This window comes from Exserohilum turcica, assembly GCF_000359705.1.
Source record: "Exserohilum turcica Et28A unplaced genomic scaffold SETTUscaffold_14, whole genome shotgun sequence".
Classification (NCBI taxonomy): Eukaryota; Fungi; Ascomycota; class Dothideomycetes; order Pleosporales; family Pleosporaceae; genus Exserohilum; species Exserohilum turcicum.
The window spans coordinates 1-16,451 of NW_007359959.1; the positions used below are offsets into that span (position 1 = coordinate 1).

Genomic DNA, 16,451 nt, shown 5'->3' on the forward strand with positions numbered 1-16,451 from the left:
CTAGTATAATATTAATTAAAAATAAGACTATAAATTTAAGTTTTTAAATTTTAGTACAAGAACTACCTTAATTAAGAAAGTTAGTAGAGAATAAAATAAATAAAAAAAAGTAGTTTTTTTTATAACTAGTTACTAGTAAAGAATATCTAAGCGTTTATAAAAGATTATTAAAAGGCGCTAGTAGTAGTACTACCTAAAAGACTAAAGTTAATTTAAGCTATATTATAAGGCCTAAATTATACTTTAAAAATACTATATAAGTGGATTCTTGTAAGGGGGCTCGACCCCGGAGGGTAGTCTTAAGCTCGGGGAGCACGATCGGACAGGCCAAGGTAACAAGATTGTATTCGATAGAGAGCTAAGCTCTCGGCTACGTAGCTATCTATATACAATGCTGGTTGCTAGGGTAACAATCGGGCCGGGCAGGTGGAGTAAACGAGGTCGTAGACGAGTATGGGAGGCGAAGGGCGTTCAGCCCGTTACAATGCCGTATACTTATCAGTTCAATAGGCGCTGTACAACTCAAAGATCAATGTATCCATTGAATGATACTAACTTGTGATGTCAGTGGATTTGAAATGTAACCTACACTCTAAAGACATACAGAGATATGTCGACGTTCAACTTCACCTTTTCCCATGTAGTGATCTCTGCCCAAGCAAATTGATTATATTATACTTCATATGAACCTTGATTCATCCACGGTTCAAATCATCATTCAAACCTTTCCCTCAACGTTGTGCAGCAACTGTCAAAGACTTTGTCATATGTTACCCAAGTAGCCAGGTGATAATCAAGATAGGGACTTCACGGGAAGATGATAAGACTGCTGCATTACCGTTATCAGTCTGTTGCTTTATACTCACTATCAGTTCAACAAGCCGTTTTTGTGGAAGTATGCGGTCTAATAATGGGGCCTGAAACCCGGGCCGATGATAGACTTATCTAAGACATCCACGCGTGGAGATTACTGTGCACTAGAGACCGGGCCGGTGAATCCCTTATCTGTGCTGATTGCGGGGTACCCCACAAAACCTGGTTATAACTGGGCCCTGTGAGAACTATACATTTTGCAAATCCAAGCCCGGCGTACCTGCATCTCATTTTCCATGCCCAGAAGTAGGCCATGGCTTCTCATCCAATCAAAGACGACAAAGAGGTCAGCAAGACCATGGACGACAATCAAGTCCACATCGCGGTCGGTACTGTCGAAGAACGCCGCGCCTACACGCTTCGGACACTCTTCCGAAGCGTCTTGTTTCAGATGGTTCTTTTTGGAGCGTGAGTTGCCTCGTTAGATGTGCAGACAACCTATTGACCATGGCATCAGGCTGTCGTTTGTCGGACCTGCCATGTCAGATGCTATAACCAACCTGGGCGGCGGTGGGCTGTCTTCGCCATGGCTTGCGAATCTTGCCAATTCGTTGAGTTACACTATGAGCTTCTTTAGCACCATTATCGGCGGACCCATTATCAATAGGATTGGCATTAAATGGGCTTGCGTTATAGCAGCATTGACCATGCCCCTGCAAGGATCTTCGTACTATGTTAACGCTAGATATCATAATGAAGCATATCTTCTGGCGGCCAACGTATGCAAGACCGACCTGGGTTTGGTATCGAAAACTGCTAATCTGAGCAGGTCATCAAAGGTATCGGAGGCGGTTTTCTCTACGTGGGTGAAACGACGGCTATGTTGTCGTATCCAAAGCCAGAAGACCGAGGGTTTTATTTGGGTATGTTTGAATCGAATCAAGGCAGACTTGGATACCAGTGCTGAGTACTCACAGGTGTGTGGTCCGCGATGCGAAATTCGGGCAGCGTGATTGGCGGTGCCATCAACTTTTCGACAAACCATACAGATTCAAAGGGTGGGGGTATTGCTTGGGCAACGTACCTCATATTTGTTGGCTTTGGTACTGTTGGATTTTCCAACTTCATTTCACCAATGCTAATGATTGCTAGAATGCTCTGGATTCATCTGGGCTCTTTTGTTGTCAACGACGTCAAAAGTGCGCCGCAGGGACAACAGCCCAGTCAACATGAGTGTAGAGGTCTCGTGGAAGGAAGAATTTCTGGCACTATGGTCTTACCTGAAGGAACTCAAGGTAGGTAAGGATAGCTGGGGGTGGAGTTGAATAGACTAACTCGGGTCTAGACATGGCTGATATTCATCCCTGCCTTCTATTCCTTCTTCTACGGCGGAACCATGGGTACCTATCTCTCACTTCACTTTTCGGTCCGCGCCCGTGCCCTTTCGTCTCTGATCGTCCGTAAGTAGGCTCACTGTACGTTTTGTTGCGTATACTGATCCAAGCAGCGACTATCACTATTCCATCGGTAGTACTGTTTGGCAAGCTACTTGACACGCCTCGGTGGTCGCAGCGGCGCCGTGCGTGGACGGCAATGTCGGTATGGGGGCTGCTACAGATGGGCTGCTTCATTTGGATCGCAGTCGAGTATGCTGTGCTACCAGATAAGATTGCTTTGGATTACCGACTGTGAGTTTGTTGAATGGGGCGGAAAACTACCCAGGCTAATGGTGACAGGCATTCGCATAAATGGGCCCGAGCCTATATGCCCTACCTGATTATCTTCGTTTCAGGCTACTGGACTCAGCTTACTTTGTACTGGATCTTGAGCACACTCTCTGATGATGTCGGAAGGGCTTCGCGTTCCGGTGGCGTGTTCCGTGCCTTTGAGACTGCAGGTCAAGCAGTTGCGTATGGGCTGAGCTCAGCAAACCACATCCATCACGTCATTCCACTCTACGTCAACCTTGCCCTGCTGGTTCTCACGATACCTAGCATATCCTTGTTGATCACCAAAATGCCAAGGAGGCCTGAAGAGCTAGCGCACACAGTAGAAGAGCACACCAAGCAGCATGAAGTGGTTCTTGCTGACTCTTCGAAAGGCAAATAAGGATACGCGCATATCTCGAGAGTAATTTGGACATGGGAGAGTCTGTGCAAATACATGGATAGACGAATATCACGTGTTGTTCTGTTGTGGAATTTCTGATGCCTGCATGTGCACCTGCGGATGTGATGGCCACATGCCACATGTCACCAAGGCCGTGAAGCAGGCAAGCAGCACACGCAGGCCTGGTGGATTTCCTTTCCCAGAGATTGCTTGGTGGAGAGCTCAAGTGTCGCTGGAACTACTCATTCACCGCTGTCCTTGGTCAAGTAGCTCCGGCAAAGAACCGGTCCGATCATGGAAAGCCAGTAAGAATGAGAGTGAGACGTGCATGTACTATTGGTGCTAGTAGTAGTACTCGGAAGGCAAAAGCAGTTCGAAGGTGGATCCAGTTGAACAACACGTGGCGGCGGGCGATCGAGTGTTTAGTTGGGTACTTAGTTTCGTACCATTAATACCGAAGGCCGGCCCGGTCACAGAGGGCGGGGGGGCAACACAGCTTGCACCCGCCGACGGCCCGCATCGTCAATATTACTAGTATTCCCTCGCAGGATATATCCACTTGCCGCAAGACATACAAAGTTGCAAGAATTTTCCGATCCCGCAGCCGCCATGCCTGCTTCTAAGCGTAGTTCCTACCGATTTCCAGTAGCCAATGCCTTGCCCTCTTATTGGAGAAGACAGCCAGGCTCAGTCGACAACCATCGCAGTACTGCCGAACTTGTTCCCCAGGCTGATGTTGTCGTCATTGGTGCCGGTTATGTGGGCGCGTCAATCGTCCACCATCTGGTCGAGGAGAGTTTGCGGGACAATCGACCAATGCCGTCGATATTAATTCTCGAGGCGCGCGAGGCCTGCTCTGGCGCGACCGGCCGCAATGGTCAGTGGTCCAAATGCTCCAAAACATGGCAAGGCGTTTCGGAATATTAATGCGCACACAGGTGGTCATCTGAAGCCAGATCCGTTGCTGAGAGCAGCGGCTGTGTTGGACACTCATGGACAAGCGGCTGCAGAACACGTGGCTTCCTTTGAGCAGCGCCAGGTTGATGCAGTCAAAGAGCTGGTCGAGCGTGAGAACATCGACTGCGACTTTGAAGAGACCAGGGTTATAGACGTTTGCACTTACCCCGAGGGCCGGGACAAGATGAGAGCCACGATTGACAAGATTACCAAGGCCAACGTCTCCACAGCCAAGATGATCAGTTTTTTTGCTGGCAAGGAAGCGGAAGAGGTACGTCTAGCATGGCAACAGAAGCTGTCGTGTGGATTGTGGGGTCTATTGCAGATATCGTGGCGTCGAACAAGAATCCATCTTGGCTGACTCTGTCCCAGGTGTCTGGTATCAAGGGCGCCTTGTCGTGCCACACATATCACGCGGCTCGCCTTGCGCCTTACCATCTCGTGACTAGGCTTCTGGAAAAGGCCATATCCCTGGGGGTAAACCTACAGGTATTCACACCAGTGACCCAGGTTCGACAAGCAGCAGACCAGGGTTTCCGCTGGGAAGTCGACACTCCGCGTGGCACAGTCAAGACCAACACGGTCATCTACGCGACCAACGCATACACATCTGCCCTGGTTCCAGAGATGAAAGGGAAAATCGTGCCAGTCAGGGGTATGGTGGCGAGACTTGCCAGCCCGACGGCGCCGAGGCTCACCGACAGCTATATGATGCGTTTCTCAGAGTTTGAATATGATTACATGATCCCGCGACCCGATGGCAGCATAATCGTGGGAGGCGGACGCCGAGACTACTACAAGGATCTGAACGAGTGGTTTGACGTGGCAGATGACAGCAGGCTGATGAAGGGTGGGCCGGATTACTTCGATGGCTACATGCAGCGACACTTTTACGGGTGGGAAGACAGCGGTATGCGCACAGAAGAAGTCTGGAGCGGCAGTAAGTCATCCGTCTTGACGGCGATACTGGAGGGCTCTGGCTAACCCTCGATTCCCACTAGTCATGGGCTATTCCAACGACGAGTTCCCTTATGTTGGGCCTGCCGTCGGGAGGCACGGCCAGTACATATGCGCGGGCTTCAGCGGACACGGCATGCCCCAAATCTTCCTTTCAGCAAAAGCCATCGCGTCCATGGTCATGACAGGGGATGCGGAAAATGTCGATCTGCCAGCGCCATATCGCATCTCGCAAGAAAGGTGGTTTGAGCAGAAAAAGCATGCATCTCTCGAGGCGTGGCAGCAGGTTGCGGGAAGTGAGCCGGTTCAGGCCAGACTCTAGACGGCTGGGTATGTACACTGGCGAAATGAACCAAGCAAAGTGCATCCCATGCCCTCTGACGGCGCAATGATATGGACTCGAGCAAAATTCTTGCATGATATTGCGAGATTAATGCCTTGTAATCGACGCAAGCCTCACCTTGGCATACATAGCAAGTTCTCGAACAGTTCGCTTTCGACAATGCCATGGTCGTTGAAATCCGACGTAAAGAAAGCAATATTACCGTCCATATTCAGTAGATCGAGATCAAAGGGATATTCATCAATGCCAGGACCATCCGCAGCACCGGCTGCTGGGAACTCGTTTCCGTGTGGCCCGGGCTGGGGGTGGGGCGCAAGCACTGGCGCCCTTGCGCCGTGCGAGTCCATAGCCGTTGGGATCGATGTGCTGGCACGAGGGTTGATACACCCGGCTGCTTTTGTGTACCAGTCCAGGAGTCCTTGATAGCTCGCTTGGACTGACTCTCCTACTGCGTCTTCCGCACCATCATCACATTCTACATTGAAGTCCTGGAGCCGATGTAGTGCTTGTTCCAGAGTCTCGAGAAGAGACACTTCTGAACGCGCAGAGTCACCCACCGAAGCCATTTCCCTTATGGCATCAAGGCCTTTTTGCAAGTTGTTTGAGAAGTCGTTGGTGCGTCGGCAAATGCTGTAAGCGATCAAGACCAACAGCGATGCCCGGCAGGCGCTGTATTCGGTATAGGATGACCTTGCAAGGCCCATACCGCCCGTCTGCATGCCACTACAGATATCAATGGCTTCATTTGCAGCCGAGACGCATTCATCAATCAAGACATTCCACCTGATCTGCGAATTAGCCGCCGTCGCTTTTGGCGCTCGCGACACATGTTCCGTGGCGTTGGGATCACGGTGCTGGTTGTCTGGCCGCACTTGACGATGGGCTAGCACAAAGGGCCGGCCAATGAATATATGTAACAGGCAACACTCTAAACGAGCATGCAGTGCCGCACGAGATGCCAAATGGTCTACGTTTTGGTGGCGTGCAGCCCATGGACGCTGCAATTTCGTCTTCATTTGTGTAATGCGGTCCATGATTGTGCCAGCCTCGGATCTTGGACATGTCCGAAGTTGAGAACTAGGAGCATGGTCAACCAAAGTCTTTTGAAGCACAGTTCTAACGGCCTATTGACGCACATTTGGTAGAGAAATGCTTCGGCCTGGCAAGTCAAATGAATGGATTCGAGGAGGCCGGTTGCGTCAAAGTCATCATCATCTATTCCGCTCGTGTGAAAGCTCGTGGGAAAATCGGCATCGATATCAGAACGTTGGATAGATGCTGGGCGACCGTGGTATATGCCAATCTTTCTGCAATTCCATGATAGTGAGCAAAATTTGTGCAGTCTTGACAAGACGCAGTACACACCTTTCTATGCAATACGCCGTCCACCAGATGCGACGTCTCATTTCCTTAGCCTTTGTATCGAAGACACCCCGCGAAAGCCTTCGGTGCATGCCATTTTGTATGGCCACCTTGATGGCTAGATTCGAGTAGACGAAGCCCAATCCGGATGCATCTATTGGTAAGTTGTAAAGAGCAAGCAGTAGAAAGACCTGGACGCTGAGCAGAGAGCCAGAGTGTATGACTTCCGAGATGGACTTTGCCGCCTGCCGGTAGAAGGTGCAACCAATGTCGAGCTCCCAGTTAACAGGAGTCTCTAGGTTTGCTGGGCCTCTGCGCCCACATTTGTTGTTGTTTTGCTTTGAAGTTTCCAGGTGGACATATTGGGTACCTACGGCAAGTACCATGAGCACCACACAAGCTGCAGGCACATCTTTTGAGCTCAGGTGGGCCGAATTTCGGTGGAGATGATCCAAGGTTTCCTTTACCCAGTTGCTATCGACATAGTAGTAGATGCTCGTGGCACGCGTGAAGAAGACGTTTGCCAAGAAGGCCGACACTGGACGGGGCGGTAAGGTAGCAACAAGGTCCCGGATGGAAGTCGAAGCCGGGTCCGGCTCCGCAACGCGATAGAAGTCTGGTATGCGTTCAATGCTTTCCAAGGTCTAGTCGCCATGAGCATGGGCAAACATGGAAATGTACACGCAGCCTGACGCACCTTGACGTTGGATTTGGAGATGAGGTCGTCTATGTTGCGTTTGATGTGCATGGAAAAGTTCCAATGCGAGAATTCACCAGAGTAGTCTGCAGCGCAACACGAGCCATTGGTTAGCGTTGTGTAGCTAGCGCGTGTGAAGCATGGTGCCGACATACGAGCTGTAGTGTCGTCGACATACTCGACTGTACAGTTTTCGTCTTCAATGCCCGGACTCTCGGAAGCTGGCGGTGCCACGGCGGGCTCTAGGGGCATGGCGGGCACGCTACTTTGGCCAAGGTCGGGCCAAGAAGGGAGGGACTCGCATGTCTGCCGCAGAGCCTCAACATCGAGGTTGATTCGAGGCAAATGGTGGCGCAGAATGGCTTCCATGTACTTGACGCGGTCCTTGAGCTCCTTCAACAAGGCGGCAGAGTCGGCCCCGCGCCGCCACGTCACAGTAGACGGATTGTTGAATTCACACGGCCGGCGTAGATGGCGGCAGCGTTTACACGGCGTGCCGCCCTCGCATTTTTCTTTGAGGCGACGACACTCGTCACAACTGCGCAGAAGGAGTCAGCGCCTGTCTTTGTGGCACGTTGCTGCACCAGACGCGGCAGGGAGGCATCATCTCACGCGCGCACAGCCCGTTGCCGCTCTTGTGCCGCCAACTGACGTTTCTTGGTGGGTCTTGGGTTCTCAGGCTCCATGCTGGACCGGAAGTGTCTGCTTGTGCTGGCGTGTCGCGAGAGTTGGACACTTTGTGGGACCGTGCCGGTCATGGTCATTTATCTTGACCGGACCGGTCCGGTCCGGCACGTGACCAATACGCGCGATAGTGATAGAGGAACTGCCGTCTTATGGGGCGGATGGATGGATAAATGCATGGATGCAGCATCGAGTCATTCCATCGGCGACAGTGACAGTGACCGGGGGCATGGTGGTGGTGCGCGGCGAGCGGGTGCTTGGTCCAACGGCGCGTGGGTGTGGGCGAGCAGACGTCAAGGTTTGGAGCATGTGTGAGTGTGAGTGGCGCAGACTTGGGAGAATGGAGAACGGAGGCCGGAGAATAGAAGAGCCGCCGCCCGCCCGCCCGGGCCTAGCCGGGGCTAGCGTGGCTTGGCGCTTGGCATCGGCTTGTCGACTGCGACTCTTATCAACATCAAGCACTCAGCCCGGCTTCTGCTTGTGCTCTAGCGCCGCCCAATCCCCGTAGCAGTAGTAATCGTCGAGCATTACCTGCATACCACACCACATGCATCTCGTCGGCTAATCTGACCTTTCCACGCATGGATTACTATGCACTGCCCTTGTTGCATGCGAGCGAGGCTACCTGTCTGCTGCAGCGTCACCAACACGAACACGAACACACTCTCGTCCCAGTACACTCAAGCAACTCTCGCACTTGGCTATGGCATTACGGTATCATGACGACTTTGCTACAATGCCGTTGGCCATGTCGACCAGGGAATCCGTCACAACCTCCATCTTGGCCTCACTAAACACGTCCAAGCAAGGCTCATGCTCATAGACAGAGCACCATGCACCGCGAAAGCCAACCTTGGTCGCGGCCGAAACGTCCCACATGTGCGCGGCCGCAAACCACTTTGTGTCGTTTGCACCCAGGCGATCCCACACGACGCGGTAGGCATCGAGCGCCGGCTTGGCCACGCCCGCAGAGTCGCAGCTGACAAAGTGCTCGAGCGGCATGTCCATGTTTGCGCGCTCAAAGTAGCCTCTTACGCGCTGCACGTCGCCTGTGGTAAGGCACCAGATGGTGAAGCCGTTGTCGCGCAGCACCTGGAAGGCTTCCTGGCAGCCCGGCCGGATCTGGAGCGCCGAGTAGCCCTCGATGCACTGCTCTCTTTGGTCGTCGGTCGCCAGCTTGCGGGGCTCGGCCACGCCACAGAGAGCGAGGGTGCGGTAGAAGAGGCCGCGAAGCACGTCCTTGTAGGGCTTGTAGCTGCCCTGGATAGATAGAAAGGTGAACTCGAGCTCTGCCGCCGTTTGCCAGGTGAAGCCAAAGTGTTGCGGGGTAACCGTGTGCTGGCGCAGCTGGGGGCCCAGGACGGCATCGATGCGCTCGTAGTATGCGTCAAAGGAGACGCAGGTGCCGACGACGTCAAAGACGACGTGCTTCTGGGGGGCCATTCTGCGTGTTGAATTGGGAGTGGGAAGAATGGAAGGGAAATGCGTGGCAATGCGTGGTGTCAGTGTGGAGTGTGGAGAAAGAGAGCTATCTGTGGCGAGCCGACAAGGACAAGGACAAGGACAAGCACACGCACACGCACACAGACTAGTAATACGTGCGTATATTCCTCCCTTGGCTGGCCTGGTCGTCCGACTGTCGACGTGGTTTGCCGCCGGCGCCAGTAGGCAAAAAAGCCTGTATGTACAGTAGGCAGGAGGATGGGGTAGAGCAGCAGCAGTCGGAACATCAGGTCAGCAACCCCGCAGCTTATCAGACCCGGGCCGGTCGTCGGTCCGTTGGCCTCAGAGGCCGTGGCACTCGTGGCCGGCTCGACTCCCGGGCGCCATTGCGGTACTTTACCAGTATCTTGCTTGCTGTTGTGACTTATATGGAGGCCGAGTTATCTGATCAAGCTGCGGTAATCTGATTCACTTTCATTTTGTGTTTTCACCGTTGGGCGAAGAGCAGGAAGAAGGACGGCGACGACAACGACGACAACAACAACAACAACAACAACAACAACCAGAAGCCATGGTGCTGCCATCTACTAAGCCGACAAAGTCGTACTGGATCGAGGCCGCCGAGTCTCAATTGCGCAACTTTCGTTCGAGCGAGCAACTGCCTGCCGAGACGGACATTGCCATCATTGGTAGTGGGTACGCGGGTGCATCGACGGCCTATTGGATCCACAAGGTTGGTGCCGCTGGCCCGGTAGTCGACGTACTGTGTTTGGTAATCTAAGAGTCTTGTTTTAGTATACGGAGAAGACTGCACGCCAGCCAAAGGTGACGATTCTAGAGGCCCGCGATGTGTGTGGCGGTGCGACGGGGCGTAATGGTAAGCAAGCACAGCCAGCGCACATGAAAAGCAACCAAGACGAGCAAATAATTGAACAAATCAACAGGGGGCCAGCTGCGCCCACATGCATACTCTCGCTATCCCATCTGGCGCGAGCGCTTTGGGCCCAACGGCGCAATGGCCCTCATCAAGCACGAGATGGCCCATCTCGCTGCATTCAAGGAGCTGGCGCAGGAAGAAGGCATCACGGCCGAGATATGCCTGCAGTACTGCGAGACGTTTGACGCCGCCATGACCGACGAGGCGTGGGCCCGGCTGTCCAAAGCACTCCACGAGCTCCGTGCCGACCACGGTGATGACGACGAAGTCGCTCAAGTGTGCAGAGTGATTGAGGATGCTGCACAGGCCGAAGAGTTTACGCAGATGAAGGGAGCCATGGCGGCCATAGTGCATCCGTCGGCATCCATGTCAGTCAGACTTGCTCCATTGTTGGTGTGCGCCTTGCCTTGATCCGTTTCTGACAAAGTTTTCCAGATGGCCGTACAAATTCGTGCACGCCCTGCTGCGCATCCTGCTCGAGACAGGCAATGTGCAGCTGCATGCCAACACGCCCGTGACGGCAGTGTCTGAGCGCAGTGCCGATGGCTGGATCAACGTGACGACGGAGAGAGGAAGCATGCGCGCTCGCACAGTCATTCACACGACCAACCGATGGGCGTCGCATTTGCTGCCCGAATTCACCAAGCTCATCTTGCCCCAGGTGTGTACTGTAGCGGCCGTCAAAGCCCCCGAGGGCTTCATCAAGCATACTGGTGCTCAGCACTGGGACAACTGTGTCAACGTAAGTACCTCCGCTTGCAAGTCGGCGCACATGGTTGGTAGGGAGATGCTCACATGACGCAGAACTACCATCTCCAACTTCCACCACCATACAACACCATCATCGTCGGCGGCGCACGCCAGGTCCGCGTGCACCACCCCGAGCTAAGCCTCTTTAGCAACAATGAGGAAATCCAGATTCCCGGCGTGCCCGATTTTTACAAGACGTGGGCAGCGTCAGACGTCAAGGACTGGCCGGGACCCAGCGTCGCAGAGTTGGGCAAGCAAGACAACGAGGGTGGCGTTTGGACTGGACGTACGTCTCGCATCCCAACTGCACATCATCTTGTTGCTTTGGCTGATTCTTTTCTAGTCCACGATACCGGCCCAGACGGCTTTCCCTTTGTTGGACCCCTGCCATCTCACCCCGGCCAATTCATCAATGCTGGATTCAACGGACACGGTGCGTAGAAGGCCCCATAGCCAGCAAGACGTCTTGTATTCTAAACCGACATGTAGGCATGCCCCGGATTCTTTTGTCGTCGGCACACATAGCGCCCCTCGCACTCGACGCCATAGGTTTCGTGTTCCGCCAACCACGCCTGGCTGCGTCATATCCGAATCTGCCAGAGCCGTTCCGCGTGACGCCAGAGCGCGTTGCAAAGCTCCAGGGTGCAGACATAGAGGCCATGTTCACTGCCTACCGGGAACAGTGCGAGACCAGTGCGAAGAAGCCCTTTTGTAATATAGACAGAGTCAAGGTAGCTAAAGCTGGACCGAATCTATAAGTATCTCGGCTTATCCGTGAAATTAACAAACGGAGCGGTGGCTGTGTGTGTGTGTGTGGATGATTGCCTGCCGCATTAGTGCAAGTGAGTAGCAGGTAATGGTCTCAATGTGACGGCAACATGGACAAGGTCGCCTCACGTGACAAACGGCTTCCGTGCGTAGACAACGGTGCCAGGAAGGTATGCGTGGGCCTTGTAGCTCTTCAATTCCTTGCGCATCTGGGCAAGGTGCAGTTGAGCGCGCGCAACGGACCACTGCATGCAGTTAGTCGAGGCTGGCAGCATGGTGGCACACAGCGCAGTTGGTTAGTACTACTTACCCCTCCGACCTGGGTCAGCAAGCGCAACATGAAACCCTCGACGCCGTCCATCAGGCGCAGTTGGTTCCAGCGGCCGATGTTCTTGAGCTTGGCGTTGGTGGGCCAGCCGTTCATGGGCCACTTGAAATCGACGACGGTGACGTCGACAAAGCCCGCCTTGCGGATTCGGTCTGCACTCTCCTCCCAGATGGTGAAGCTTTTGCCAAACTTGTTGCCCATGTCGACGACCACGTGCCCCCACGTGTGGTAGAAGTGGTCCGGGCCCATGGTTTCGTCGTCGGCCACGGGGCAGACCGAGTGCTCGACGATTTCGATCCAGCCGCCGGGCTTGGTGTGGCGGAAGGCCTGGGCGAAGAAAAAGTCCCAATCCGGGATGCAGCCGAAGAGCTCGCGGATGTGGACAAAGTCAAAGTGGTCGGGGGGAAAGGTCCATTCCAGCGAGACGTCGTCAATCTCAAAGTGACAGTTTGGGGGAACCCACTCGGGCTGGATCGGGGAGAGATCGGTGCCCGTGACGGTTGCCTCGGGATACTGGTCTGCCATGTCCTGGCGCGATGGCGTTAGTGGGTGAGGGGTGTGTGTGTGGCGGTGAAGGAGACTCACAATGGCCCAGATGCCGGTGCCGGTGCCGCAGTCGAGGATGGCGTGCGGGTGGTGCAGCGGGGCCAGATGCAGCTTCTGGTCGAGCGTCAGGAGATACATGTGGTGGGCAAAGTCGAGGATTTCCTTGGCCAGCTCGTCGTTGGGGCCCCAGTAGGCGCCGTCGCGGTATGCGTGGTACTGGCGCCCGTTTTCCATGCGGTGGTTGAGGATGGACGAGGCGAGCGAGTCGGTCTCGTCGCCGAGGAGGCTGCCGCTGTCGAAGCCCGAGTCGGACGAAGAGTCGTGGATGGTTGCTTGGTCGGCGTCTGAGTCTGGGTCTGAGTCCGAGTCCGAGTCCATGTCCGGGGCGGGGGCGGGTGCAGGCGCAGGTGCAGGTAGAGGTGCAGGTGGCGGGGCGTCGTGTTGTTGGGCCATGGCCGTGGGGAGATGCCAGTTGTGCGAGCGGCGGGGGAGAAGGCAGGCGGCGGGGGGCGAGAGGGGGGAGGTGAGGGGAGGTGAGGGGAGGTGAAGGAGAGATTCAGAATCAGGCAGCCCGGCGAGGCGAGGGGGTGAGATAGTTTGGGGGTTGGACAGTGTGTGCGGGAGCGCCGCGTCTCAACCGGCCGTCGTCTAACTCGTGCTACCACCACCTACTGTACACCTACACCTAGGGCCAACAGGGGCCGCTATGGCGCCGCGTTCGCGCACCATCCCCGAGGCGATCGTGCAGATCGGCCCTTTTCGCGCGTGCTCGTCGAGGCCTGGCTGCGCCGGGGGGTATTAGTAGTAGTAGTAGCAGTAGCAGTAGTAGTCGTCGTCGTGGTCGGGGGGAATGTATCCATGTGCTCTGTATGTATGTCAGACGCGCCACCTCACCCCGCGCACGATACGTGGATTCCTGCCATTGCACCCCGCGCGGCATGCGCTAACTGCATTGGGCAGGCCTGCTCTCTGGTTCAACTTGCATCTTTTTAGTTGTGGCTGTTGTTAGAGTGTTGATATACTTCTGCGCCTTTGTTCAGTTTAGCTATTATGTCTATACTTACATACACACCTGCCTTTATCCTCTGCACTGCTAGTAAGCTTTCCATCAGCGTAAAACTCGTACTGTCTGCCATTAGCGTTTAGATTATTTGTGAACAAGCAAGAGAGTGCTTTATGGAACGCAAGGGTGAATAGGAGGCGGCTAGGTGCTGCTAAGCGCTGCCCGCGCAAGCTGGCTAGCGCGTCTTGGCATCGCCTCGCAGCCGCGGCCCAGCCACCAGCCACCAATCAGCATCGCCATGATGAGACTCGCCCGCCCCTCCCATAGGGCCTGCAATCGGCCCGCGCGGCTGTCGCGCCAATTTGGTGGGCTCAGGCTGGCTGCTCCCCCACGCCGCCCCCCCTCTCCCCCCCTCTCCCCATAGCTACAGCATCATCATCATCATCATCATCATCACACACACACACACACAAACCCCCCTCCACCTCGAATCCACTCCTCCCGTCGCAGCCATGGGCGAGGCAGCTGTCCGCGGCCCACCACACCATCCCCCCCTCCCCATCCTCATCATTGGCTCTGGTACGCCGCCTACGCCGCACGCCTGCTTGCCGCCGCCCTCTCACTGATTCGCAGGAATAACGGGCCTGGCGCTCGCCCAAGGCCTCCGCAAGGTATGTACTGTCCAGTGACGAGTGCCAGTGCCAGTGCCAGTGCCAGTGCCAGTGCCAGTGCGAGTGCGAGTGTGAGTGCTGCCAGCACCCGTGTGGAGGGATGCATCCGACACGGTACCGTCCGTCTGGCGCTGACACGACGCCAGGCCGGCATCCCGTGTACCGTCTTCGAGAAGAACACCGCCCGCCATGGCGAGCGCGACTGGAACATGGGCCTGCACTGGGGCGCCCCCGTCCTCAAGAGCCTCATGCCCGACGCCTGGTGGGACGGCATCCAGAGCCTCCAGGTCGATCCCAGCGTGCCGACCAAGGACCACGACACGCTCAAATGGCTCCGCGGAGACACGGGCGAGCTCATCGCCGCCATGACGTTTGGGCCCTTTTACCGCCTGCGAAGAAGTAAGCTGCGCGACGTGCTCGCCCACCGTGTCGACGTGCACTACGACAAGCGCCTGCACGCCGTGTCGTATGCACCCGACGGCCTCTCGGTCACGGCCCATTTCGCTGACGGCACCACGGCCACGGGAAGCATGCTGGTCGGTGCCGACGGTGCTCGCTCGGCCACGCGTGAGATGCTGCTGGGCCGCGAGCTGGGTGCAATCAGCCACATCCCGTATGCCGCGACGTTTGTCCACTCGACATTCTCAAAGCATCAGGCCCTCTACCTCCGGTCCTTCCACCCACTCTACCTGGCATCGGCCCATCCAAACAACCTCTTTGCCTTCTTCGGCCTGCAGCACGCCCCCGACGCCGACGACCCCTCGTCGTGGACCTTTTTCTACTACATCTCGTGGCGCTGCACGCTCGAGGAGCACGAGGCGGCCAAGAGCTGGTCCGACGCCCAGCTCCTTGCCCAGCAAAAGGAGTTTGCCAAAGACTTTTGCGACCCCTGGAAGAGTGCTTATGAATGGACCCCAGAAGACGCCTCCGTCTGGAATCTCGGGCTCACAGAGTGGGATCCGGGCCTGGACGGCCATCGCTGGGACAACCACCGTGGACGCGTCACCCTGGTCGGCGATGCTTGCCATCCAATGACGTATCAGCGCGGACAGGGCCTGAACCACTCGGTCACCGACGCAGCAAATTTGTGCGAGGCCATCAAAAGGATGGCTGCCGGCGACGACAGGCAGGCTACCATGACAGCCTTTGAGGACGAAATGATCAAGCGAGGCGGCGCCGAGGTCAGGGACTGCACCGCCAACACGGCCATGCTGCACGACTGGGAGCGCGTCCGACAGAGTCCTCTTTTTACAAAGGGCATGAGCAAGACGCAGAACGAGGCTTGAGCACAGGCCGGGCTTGCTTCTTGTCAATGATTTTACGAAAGCAGTCTCGGTTGAGCCCTTACCTGATGGATGGTAGAGTACTACTAGCTGCTAACTACATACATACATACAGCATACATGGTAGAGGCGGGGTCACCACGTGCATCATCCCGCCATCTCGGTTCTCTTGCGGAGCAATACACCACCTATCACTACATATAAAACCATGTCAACATCACTCACTACCACTACCACTCCGAATTCTCGGTGCATGTCAACCCGTCTCCCAGTCATGCACGTGACACAATGCGACATGGTTCCAGCGTCAGGGGCAACGGAACTAAGCCTGCTTAACCCCGCCCTCCCCTCAGTTGGGCCAGCACTGGGCCTGGCGTGCCTCGGATAATGTTTTCATCTTTTCCCTCACCCAACATGTCGTCGGCTATGTTCGGTTGTCGTCGCCGTCGCCGTCGCTGCGGGAGCTGTCCAAGCTGCAGCGACTCGTCAAAGGCTCCTTGCTTGTTGGTCACTGGATAAGTAGCCCAAGTACGGAGGTGCCTCACAAAAGTTTTGTCCCACGCTAATCTCGGCGCTTCGGCATAACTCTTCTTGGCGCAACTCCCACCTTTGAGCTGAGTAGCTGTACGATTTGTCTGTATCTATCGTTACAATGTCTCCTAATACTGATCCTTACACCCGCACCTTAATTGTGGCGTTAAAGTCACCTTCTGTTGGCAAGTCTACATCACAGATCTCTGAACTTACTGGTGTTCATCCTCGTACGGTCAATCGTATCTATAGTAGAGCTATTGAGGCTG

At 55.1% G+C, this 16,451-nt stretch overlaps 7 protein-coding genes across 7 annotated transcripts; 4 read left to right on the plus strand and 3 right to left on the minus strand.

Moving 5' to 3' along the window:
- Window positions 1–1,126: 1,126 nt before the first annotated feature.
- Window positions 1,127–2,922, plus strand: SETTUDRAFT_105997 (uncharacterized protein; the record flags this gene model as incomplete). The annotated part of the gene is made up of 8 exons (XM_008025191.1): window positions 1,127–1,281; window positions 1,331–1,592; window positions 1,643–1,736; window positions 1,791–1,916; window positions 1,966–2,108; window positions 2,159–2,273; window positions 2,321–2,501; window positions 2,550–2,922. 8 exons carry the CDS (start codon window positions 1,127–1,129, stop codon window positions 2,920–2,922), a joined length of 1,449 nt encoding a protein of 482 aa, XP_008023382.1.
- Window positions 2,923–3,531: 609 nt separating this feature from the next.
- Window positions 3,532–5,158, plus strand: SETTUDRAFT_106549 (uncharacterized protein; the record flags this gene model as incomplete). The annotated part of the gene is made up of 4 exons (XM_008025192.1): window positions 3,532–3,799; window positions 3,861–4,150; window positions 4,252–4,819; window positions 4,881–5,158. 4 exons carry the CDS (start codon window positions 3,532–3,534, stop codon window positions 5,156–5,158), a joined length of 1,404 nt encoding a protein of 467 aa, XP_008023383.1.
- A 118-nt stretch (window positions 5,159–5,276) lies between these two features.
- On the minus strand, window positions 5,277–7,996 carry SETTUDRAFT_46320 (uncharacterized protein; the record flags this gene model as incomplete). Its single annotated transcript, XM_008025158.1, has 6 exons — window positions 5,277–6,256; window positions 6,316–6,486; window positions 6,545–7,185; window positions 7,239–7,324; window positions 7,394–7,776; window positions 7,851–7,996. The coding sequence occupies 6 exons, from the start codon at window positions 7,994–7,996 to the stop codon at window positions 5,293–5,295; spliced, it is 2,391 nt and encodes a 796-aa protein (XP_008023349.1). The 3' UTR covers window positions 5,277–5,292.
- Window positions 7,997–8,627: 631 nt separating this feature from the next.
- SETTUDRAFT_148062 (uncharacterized protein) lies at window positions 8,628–9,365 on the minus strand (the record flags this gene model as incomplete). The annotated part of the gene is made up of 1 exon (XM_008025193.1): window positions 8,628–9,365. The coding sequence occupies one exon, from the start codon at window positions 9,363–9,365 to the stop codon at window positions 8,640–8,642; it is 726 nt and encodes a 241-aa protein (XP_008023384.1). The 3' UTR covers window positions 8,628–8,639.
- A 571-nt stretch (window positions 9,366–9,936) lies between these two features.
- On the plus strand, window positions 9,937–11,810 carry SETTUDRAFT_159883 (uncharacterized protein; the record flags this gene model as incomplete). The annotated part of the gene is made up of 7 exons (XM_008025194.1): window positions 9,937–10,098; window positions 10,161–10,242; window positions 10,310–10,670; window positions 10,738–11,044; window positions 11,107–11,338; window positions 11,396–11,485; window positions 11,542–11,810. 7 exons carry the CDS (start codon window positions 9,937–9,939, stop codon window positions 11,808–11,810), a joined length of 1,503 nt encoding a protein of 500 aa, XP_008023385.1.
- A 135-nt stretch (window positions 11,811–11,945) lies between these two features.
- SETTUDRAFT_148066 (uncharacterized protein) lies at window positions 11,946–13,140 on the minus strand (the record flags this gene model as incomplete). The annotated part of the gene is made up of 3 exons (XM_008025195.1): window positions 12,734–13,140; window positions 12,131–12,676; window positions 11,946–12,065 (listed from the first exon to the last, which is right to left on the minus strand). Exons 1-3 carry the CDS (start codon window positions 13,070–13,072, stop codon window positions 11,946–11,948), a joined length of 1,005 nt encoding a protein of 334 aa, XP_008023386.1. The 5' UTR covers window positions 13,073–13,140.
- Window positions 13,141–14,209: 1,069 nt separating this feature from the next.
- SETTUDRAFT_148068 (uncharacterized protein) lies at window positions 14,210–15,778 on the plus strand (the record flags this gene model as incomplete). The annotated part of the gene is made up of 3 exons (XM_008025196.1): window positions 14,210–14,276; window positions 14,331–14,368; window positions 14,515–15,778. 3 exons carry the CDS (start codon window positions 14,210–14,212, stop codon window positions 15,652–15,654), a joined length of 1,245 nt encoding a protein of 414 aa, XP_008023387.1. The 3' UTR covers window positions 15,655–15,778.
- Window positions 15,779–16,451: the final 673 nt, after the last annotated feature.